The sequence below is a fragment of the Plecotus auritus genome (genome assembly GCF_963455305.1).
Source record: "Plecotus auritus genome assembly, chromosome: 6".
Taxonomy (NCBI): domain Eukaryota; kingdom Metazoa; phylum Chordata; class Mammalia; order Chiroptera; family Vespertilionidae; genus Plecotus; species Plecotus auritus.
In genome coordinates, this window is record NC_137773.1 from 135,228,928 (window position 1) to 135,238,753 (window position 9,826).

Consider the following 9,826-nt stretch of genomic DNA (forward strand, 5'->3'; position numbering starts at 1 on the left):
AACGCAAAGGCAGGGCAGGGGGAGGAGGATCTCTAGGATTGGATAAAAAGTAAAATGGAAAGACACATATTTCTTTTACATTGCTGGGTACAGAAAAGCTAACCTTTACAGCACATAGAGATGGTATGAGCGGGACAAGATAACAATGAGGGGTTCTGTGGTCTCCTACTGTGGTTCAGGGGTTGTGCCCTGAGGGGTCTGGAAAAAGGAATTACTCTGATATTTCAAGGGTATGCTATCCTTGGTGCAAAAAGACAGTAAGCAGGATCAGTTAAGGTAAAGACGCACCTTTGTCAGGGAAGATACCGGCCTAGGCCCAGGACTAGACTGCCCGCATGACTTGCTTTAAATGAGTAAATTTTCATTTCAGACCATATGCGGTTACTTTGGGTCGGAGTCTAAGGCCCGCCATGCAGGCCTCCCCTGAGCGTGTCAGGTTTAGTATGTGGCCCCTTTTCGTCCACAAACGAAATCAATATATCTAGTGGATGCCTGTCTGTGTACTTCCAAAGGCTTAACAACAAAGCTCCTTACAGCCCGGTCCCCACCCATCCTCAAACAATTCTTAAACATTCGGAGGAACTTCTCTGTGCCGGCGGTTCTCCCACTGCAGGTGGCAACCTTGCCTCCCCCGACCCTGGGCCTCGGACGACTGGAAACAGCTTCTCTTTACGCGGCGTTGCAAGGAGGCCCGGCCAAATCCGATCCAAAAGGAGACAGAGAACCTCGCCTACAGAATAAACCCCTAGCGTCACATCCGCCCCCTTCCCGGTGGTCTCCCTTTACCGGAAGTCGCCGGCATGACAAGGCAAAAACACCAGTCGGGGGCGTGTCCCCCGCAGCCAATGGGCTTCGTCCACCTCCCCCTCCGTCACGCGTGCCTGTGACGTCAGGAGCGGGGCGTGGAGGGAGGAACGGTAGTTGGGAGGCCGCTCGGTCGCCCGGGAGGAGGGGCACGAGGATCAAGATGGTTTACATCGCGAACGGTGAGCGGGGCGGTGGGCTACAAGGGCCGCTGCGCCAGGGTCGGGTCGGGGTTTCTCCCAATATCGCCGCGGCCCGCGCCCCCGCGGTTCTTCGGGACGTGGCGCCGTGGGCCGGACGGACCGGGAGGCGGAGTCACCGGCCTGTGGCGCGTCAGCAGACCGTCCGGGAGCGGTGGGCAAGGGCCGAGGTCCCCGTGGTCTACGAGCCGGGACGGGCGTCCTCGTCGGGCCTCTGACTTTTTTGTGTGTGGGGGGGTCTCGCGGAAGGGGACGTGAGTCTCGGGTGTCTGTGTCCTTAACTAGTAATAACAACATTAACACCATCTGCGTAGCGCCTGTGCCTCAGACACTGTTTTAGCGTTATTCGCTTATCTCATACAGTCTTTTTAACAGCCCTATTAAGCTAATATTTTATTTTCCCAACTTTACGGATGGAGACTGAGGCGCAGGTAGATTCGATTGTCCAGGATGACAATGGTAGTTAATGGCTCAGTCCGGATTCGAACCGAGGGTGACTGACTTCAGCGTCCCTGCTGTTACCAAGCGCACTCCCTTTCTTTCTAGAACTGATCTAAGAGAAGTCGATGCACGTTCTGGGTGGGCCTTTTCCCCAGGAGAGGGTACCTAGTCATACATAGACTATTTTGCCTGATTTCAAGAGGCACGGGAAGAAGCACCAGTCCCTCGAGAGGAAGTTAATTAATTAGTCCTGGAATAGAGAATCTGAGAGAGACTTAAATTCCGTGACTCCACAAAGAAAATGCCTGGAAAGGAAAGACAGTCGGACTGGGTCAGAACAGTGCCTGCGCCGCGGCCACCTGTTTGATTCAGGTGAAATAAATGCCTAGGTGCAGACTTAACAAGTAGCTCATGGATGGCTGGTTGTATTGAGTCATCTGTTTATCTTCAGAGATCATTAAGATCGTCAGTGACTTTGTATTTCTTTGCTCTTCAAAATCTCTCCTTTCTCCCACTTAAAACTCTTTGAAACGGGTAGGGTTGATGGACACACACAACAATTAAAGCTCCATCTTTGTTTTGGCACTTGCAAACTTTGTGTTTTATCCGTTGTGATTAAGGTTGGCTGCTTCTATATATGCATTATTGAATGATGCCTTGTGTTTGTGGTGTATTATTGTGCATGCATAATCATATTTGATCCACTTAAGTAACATAAAGGCCTTTTATTTCACGTGTATAGTTGGGAAATGCCAGTTTGCATCCAAACAACTCATTTCCCTCTAAGGATGTTAGGAGGGAAGGTTTCTGCCTTCGGAAACCAAGGGAAAGTGCAAAACGCAAGAATGATGCAAGTGCCTGCAATAGGTTCCTTCGAATCACTCAGAAAGAACTGACGGGTTCCAATTAGATCTATTTTTCTAGGAGGACTATTTATCAGCACTTCATAGTTGACAAACCCTGTCTCTTACTGTCAAGGTACTTCTTCCCAAACAATTCTATATGATTAGCCCTGGAATATTTTTTTCTCAGAAAAGGAAAATGTCACATCAGCCAGCAAAGCAGAGCCAGTAAGAGAACCTGTCACCCATGCTCTGTCTTTAAGTGTGTCCCTTTTTTCTCAATAGCTGTGTGTGTAAGACACACCTGAGAGTCAACTGGTCAAGGAAAGAGGGAAAGTAAAAAGCATGGAGAAGTCCTTGGGGAAATAGGAGAGGTAGTTGACAGACAGCTCTTCCGAAATACTCTGACCTCTTGATTTGCAAGGCTGAAACTCTAGAGCCGTGGTCGGCAAACTGCGGCTCACGAGCCACATGCGGCTCTTTGTTCGCTTGAGTGTGGCTTTTCCACAAAATACCACGGCCTGGGCGAGTCTATTTTGAAGAAGTGGCATTAGAAGAAGTTTAAGTTTAAAAAATTTGGCTCTCAAAAGAAATTTCAATCGTTGTACTGTTGATATTTGGCTCTGTTGACTAACGAGTTTGCCAACCACTGCTCTAGAGTACTGACTTTTCAGGTTGTAGCTTTTATCATTTAAAGTGGTTTGAAAAATAGATCCTCTTTTGCTTAAGATAAAGCTGAAGTCTATAATTAGAATGCATAGCTTTTTACAGAAAAAGTCATTTTAATGAATAAGTCAAATTCTCTTCAATACTTAGAGCACACAGATTTTTTTGATTTCTAAAAATTTTACCAAAATAACTGAAACTAAGACCTGTAAGAGTGTGTATAAACAGTCTTTTTATCCAGGCAAGAGGCTTTGCAAGTGAAAAGGAATACCTTGAACACATTTAGAAAACTTGATGTGATGTGAGCATTCTTTTACATTTACCCATTTGTTTCCTCAAAATACTTGAATAAACAGATGCTTGTGCACCCATGTTCATAGCAGCATTTTCACAATAGCAATCCAAGTGTCCATCAACAGGTGAATGGATCAACAAAATGTAGTACACACATACAATGGAATATTAATCAGCCTTGAAAAAAGCAGGAAATTTTGACACATGCTGCAACATGGATGAACCTTGAAGACATTATGCTAAGTGAAGTAGCTGGTCACCAAAGTACAAATATTGTGTGAACCCTCATGAGGTTCCTACAGTAGTCAAATTCACAGAGACAGAAAGTTCACAGGGGGCTGGGGAAAGGGAAAAATGGAGATTAGTGTTTAAGGGGTACAGAGATTCAGTTGGGACAATGAAAAAGTTCTGGAGATGGATGATGGTGATGGTTATACAGCATCGTGAATATTTTTTTTTTAATATATTTTATTGATTTTTTACAGAGAGGAAGGAAGAGGGATAGAGAGTTAGAAACATCGATGAGAGAGAAACATTGATCAGCTGCCTCCTGCACACCTCCCACTGGGGATGTGCCCGCAACCAAGGTACATGCCCTTGACCGGAATCGAACCCGGGACCCCTCAGTCTGCAGGCCGACGCTCTATCCACTGAGCCAAACCGGTTTTGGCAACATCGTGAATATTCTTAACTAGAGGCCCGGTGCATGAGATTTATGCACTGGGGTGGGGGAGGGGGGTCCTTCAGCCCGGCCTGTGCCCTCTCGCAGCCCAGCACCCCTCGGGGGATGTCCATCTGCCAGCTTGGACCTGTTCCCCCCGGGGATCGGGCTTAAGCCGGTAGGCAGACATCCCTCTCGCAGTCCGGGACCCCTCACTCCTTACTGCCCACCTGCAGCAGAGGCAGGAGAGGCTCCTGCCACCACCACTGGGCTCATCAGCTGTGAGCCTGGCTTCTGGTTGAGTGGCGCTGCCCCTGGTGGTCAGTGCGCGTCATAGGGACCAGTCTTCCACTGTTCGGTCTATTTGCATATTACACTTTTATTATATAGGAAGGATAGGATGTTGTAGAATTGTACACTTCAAATGGTAGATTTTTTTTGTGTATATTTTACCACATTTAAAGATAGAGAATACTTGAATGATCCTCCCCCAAAATTACAAATTTTAGGAAAGCATTTGACATAGTAAAGGAATGGCCCCTAGAACACAGTTACTTCTCTGAATCCTTCCTTAGAATGGTGTGTATACTATAACCTGATGAATAAAAAGATAGATACAGAGGCAGTAAAGCACCGAACAGACTGTCAAAATACAGTAGGAAGGCTGGGGAGTGTTAGGGAGGGAGGGAAATAGATCAACCAAAGGACTTGTATGCATGCATATAAGCCCACCAATGGACACAAGACACTGGGTGGGTGAGATGAGGGCATGCGACAGAGGGTAGGAGAGGCTGGGGGAAGGTCAATGGGGAAAAAAAAGGAGATATGTACTAATATATGTAATACTTTAAACAATAAAAAAAAATGGTGTGTATAACAGACCTCTCTTTTTTGTTGACTATTTGGAACAATGGACAAGTTGAAAATGGAATCTATGATTGTTACTTAACTTATTAAATGTAATGTATCTTTTGTCAGGGATTTGTAGTACTAACTAAAGTTTCTTTATTCTTGTCTGTAGGACAAGTGTTGGACAGCAGGAGTCAGTCCCCATGGAGATTATCTTTGATAACAGATTTCTTCTGGGGAATAGCTGAGTTTGTGGTTTTGTTGTAAGTATAGTAGTAGTCTTAATAGCCCTGATACTTAGGTATATTAGGTACATTATGTTGCATATCATAAACAACCTCAGCTTTCCTGAAGCAGTTTTTAATGTTTTCTAAATTAATAGCTTTACTAAAGGAAATGCCACCAGACATCTTACGATTATGAATATGTTAGTTGAGTTGGTAAGCTTGACTATACCTTAGTCTTGATGGTAATCATATCAACCTGCAGCTCTGGAGCCAGGCCTGCCCATCCTAATACGTAATGACAGCACCCCACTTTCTGTCTACTATTTCCAGCTTTAGTGTGTATGTGCAAATTTTATTCAATATTATACAAAGTTGTTTTTAAAAAAAATTTTTTTTTAAATATATTTTTATTCATTTCAGAGAGGAAGGGAGAGGGAGAGAGAGATAGAAACAGCAATGATGCGAAAGAATTATTGATCGGCTGTCTCCTGCACACCCCCTATTGGGGATCAAGCCCGCAACCGGGGCATGTGCCCTTGTCGGGAATCGAACCCGGGACCTTTTAGTCCTCAGGCTGATGCTCTATCCACTGAACCAAACCGGCTAGGGCATTGTTTTTGTTTTTTAATAATTAAAGATTAGAATCAATACAGCAGAGACAAATTTAAACTTCACCATAATTTCAAGCAATTCTTAGTTAACTGCACTTTTTGGTCTTTTACCTGCTGTGTATTTTATGAAAGTATCCATTAACTACTAACAAGCCTTACTTATCCTAAATTTGAATATATATTTGAGTGTCTTGTGGATAGAGAACTATAGGGATGCAGAGATGTGGGAGACAGTCCTTTCATTGACTTTAATATCAGTAAATATCTTCATATTATATGGGGGAATGGTGGGCATGATTGTGGGAGTTGGACATCAGAGGAAGTTATTCCAGGTGAAAGAAACATAGGAAAGGTGGCAAAGAAGTTTGAATATCAGTCTGTGATCTTTATACTTTATTTGATTATTGCTATGGTTTAGAAAGATTAATCTGGTGGCTGCATGTAGTATAAATTAGAAAGAGTAAAATGGAAGCGATAGCTCCAACTTAAGTTACCCAGGGCAAAACTTTATAGTTTTACAAATTTTACCTATTCCATATTGTTTATTAAAAATACTGTTTTAACTTAGTTAAATTCGTCCTCCTTCATAAATAAAATTTCATTTAAATGGATTCCCAGAAGGTCTGTACCTCTGGCATACCACTCTTAGTCCCACCCTCTCCAAGGTAATGGAAGGTAGGCTGTTGGTGGGGGAAATGCAAGAGCAGTGAATGTGCAATACTCTAAAAACAGACTGAGACGTGACAGCTGATGTAGAGGAAGAAGTTGGGATGACTGTCTAGGAGAGTTATCAGCAAATAAGAAGATAAAGAAGGGCGGCTTTGGCACAGAACATAGCTCACACTGTTTAGACAAGTGCTTGTGTTAGATGATGGTGTCGCGATGGCTTTTCAAAATATGGGTTTGGAGCTAACTGTCCACTCAGATGATAGTCGAAATCATGAAATACATTTTATAATGCTGAAAGTGGTTCTTCTATTGTTTTCTGCCCCTTGGTTCAGTTTCAAAACTCTGCTTCAGCAAGATGTGAAAAAGGGAAGAGGCTACGGAAACTCATCTGATTCCAGATATGATGATGGAAGAGGGTACAGCTTTTTATTTTTATTTATTTTTATATCTATAATATTTATCTTTTAGATCTTTAACTCTAGGGGAAAATGAATAAACTTTCAAGATCATGGTAGTTTAACCCCCACTTCATTTTATTTTACTTATTTTTTTAGTCATTGATTTATTTATTTTTTAATTTATCATTATTGTTGAAAGTTTTACAGATGTCCCTCTTTCCTTTCCTCATTGACTCCCTTCACCCCCGCCTCCCTAGCCTTCACTGCACTATTGTCTGTCCATGGGTTATGCATACTACCCATATAAGTCCTTTGGTTAATCTCTTCCTGCCACCCTCCCCCCCTTTCCCTCTGCGATTCATCAGTCTGTTCCATGCTTCCATGTTTCTGGATCATTTTTGTTCGTCAGTTTATTTTGTTTATTAGATTCCACATATAAGTGAGATCATGTGATACTTATCTTTCTCTAACTGGCTTATTTCCCTTAGCATAATACTCTCCATATTTCCATGCTGCCTCAAAGGAGGATATAACTTTGTAAATTGATAATAGGTGTTTTTACCCTTCTGTATATTTTAACCAGATTAGATTAGGTTGATTAGATAGATAGGCATAATAGAAATTAAAGGTTTAAATTCTATTTCACAAAATTAATGCATTACTATAAATAAGTCAAATGGCCTCTGATCTGATAATATAGTCAACCTGGCAAAGCTAAAAAGTACATCATACACTGAGTGGCCAGATTATTATGATCTCTGAATGCATAATAATCTGGCCACTCTGTATTTGTATCTCAAATGGGTACCAAAAGTATTCTAGACTTTTGCTGGAGATCACCCACCTATTTGCCCTGAGCTTTCAATCAGCCAGTGCAAAGGAGAAAACTGATCAGGTGCACGATATATAGTATCTTTGATATCAAATGAGGTACTCAAGAGAAGTACACTGAGTGGCCAGATTATTATGCATTCAGAGATCATAATAATCTGGCCACTCAGTGTATATCCAATGGGAAATACCTAAATTAGAGTATGAAAACTGAGAGCCAACATTGAAATCTAGAGATTTCACTTTAGAATCTAGATTTCCAGCTGCTCATGAAAAACTCAGAAGATCAAGCAGCAGGGGTTAGGTTTGTGTTTCCATTGGGCAAAAATCAACTGGAGCTGGGTTTTATTTGGGCATTTACAGGAAGTGCTACTCAGTTCGTCAAAGTCCTTGCCTGACTCGTGTGCTTTATATGTCTGGCCCCTGTCAAATTTTGCATTTTTGGCCTAAATCATATTTTAAATAAAAGGGTATATTTGAGTGTTTAAAAGGAACCCATTTAAGATGTCTACTAAATAGTAGAAATTAACTTTTTCTTTTATTAGGCCCCCAGGAAACCCTCCCAGAAGAATGGGTCGCATTAATCATCTGCGTGGCCCCAGTCCTCCTCCAATGGCTGGTGGATGAGGAAGGTAACTTAAAATTTGAAATTATTCTACAGGGATTTTATTTTGTAAATGCCTCCTTAGGAAGGTCTTTAAGAAAATAGAAGTTGCCTAACACATTATTTGGAAAAATATTTCTATCCTAATCCTTGAAAAATCCTTTGCCTTTATTATCAAAATATCTTCTGAAACAGGTTTATAACATATAATGATTGTTGGATTTTTCAGACAGATCTGAATGAATAACTAGCAACTAATTATTATAACGCTTTCTTTTAGGTAAATGTCTGCTCTAAGAAGCAGACAACTGGACATGCACATTCATAGCAGAAGGAAACCATCAAGCAGTGGAGGGCTGACCAGGCTGGACAAGTAAATGAATGTGTATGTCTAAACAAGAATTACTCTGTGTCCTCACAGACGAATGAGGTCGTGTTGGGAATTCCCTCCCAGGGATCTGGCATGACTGACATGCAATTCTATAAATGCACATGTTTGTCTCATTACCTTTTTGTATAGTTCATTGAAAGTATTAATATAGTTTAATAAGTAAATATTTTTAGGTTACATAATTGACTACTCATCTTTATATAATTAAAACTCCGAATTTGAAGAAAATTAAAAGGCTATGTATTTAGTACTGTTGGTGTCCTTTTTCAACTTCTGGAAGTGTTCATTGTTAATTTGTTCTCATTTATAAATAAATCACATTGTATTTATTTCAGTGTTTATATCTGTGTTTTTGAATTTTTATATAAAAACATTTGTCCCGTAATTCTTTAATACAAGGTGTTTGATTTGCTGCTATATATAATTAAAAGCCATAACCAACAAAACTGAGCTACAAAGTGAAGATACAATATGAAGACTAATGGTCCTTAAATATACAGACTTCAATGCTATATAGACAAATTTGAATTCTAAAGAGTTTTGTCTTTAACCCTTATCTTGAATGCTGTTAACTCACATTCTTTCACCAAAATGGAAGCTCTATGAGGTTATTTTGTCGTCTTTACCCCAATACTTTGAACAGTGACATGTAATAGGCACTGAAATATTTATTGGAAGAATGAATAATACAGATAATTCTACTTCCAATGTTTAACAGACTTTGCAACCAAGATAAGTGTTGAGATAAAAGTATTTTTATATACATTTATGTTTATTCAACCCTATTTGCCATGAAATGGGGATATCAAAGTGACATTTACAGAGATGGTAAAAGTGGGAGTAAGGTTTTTTTTTTGGGGGGGGGGGGGGGCGGTGTTGGGAATTGATGAGTTCCATTTTGGACATAAATGCCTTGTCCACATCCAAATGGGCATACCAAATAATCAATGGATCTCGGCAAGGTCCACACTGAAAATATATATTTGGGAGTTATCTTTATATTTAAAACCATAAAACTGGATAAAGTCATCCAAGAAGTGTGTAGAGAGGAGGCCCAGCTCCTGAGAACCCTAACAAAATGGCTTGACTGAGCAAGGCCTGTGAAATATGAGAACCCATGTCTGATGTCTGGGAATCCTTTTGCCAGGACAGACGGGTGTGAGGACGAAATGAGATGCCGGTATGGCTGGTCCATGGTAAGCACTCAAAACACAGCACAGAATATTGCTGGCAGGACCAATCCCAGTACCATCTGTTTATTTAATTCGCACACACCCCCTAGCCCCGTCCGGCAGCGGACGGCCCCGCCCTTCCGTTTCCGGGGGTGCTGCGGGAGAC

General features: G+C 41.6%; 1 protein-coding gene across 1 annotated transcript; it reads left to right on the forward strand.

Moving 5' to 3' along the window:
* Positions 1 to 860: 860 nt before the first annotated feature.
* On the forward strand, positions 861 to 8,817 carry SELENOK (selenoprotein K). The gene is made up of 5 exons (XM_080677053.1): positions 861 to 986; positions 4,930 to 5,020; positions 6,597 to 6,680; positions 8,039 to 8,125; positions 8,378 to 8,817. Exons 1-4 carry the CDS (start codon positions 968 to 970, stop codon positions 8,118 to 8,120), a joined length of 276 nt encoding a protein of 91 aa, XP_080533179.1. The 5' UTR covers positions 861 to 967; the 3' UTR covers positions 8,121 to 8,125; positions 8,378 to 8,817.
* Positions 8,818 to 9,826: the final 1,009 nt, after the last annotated feature.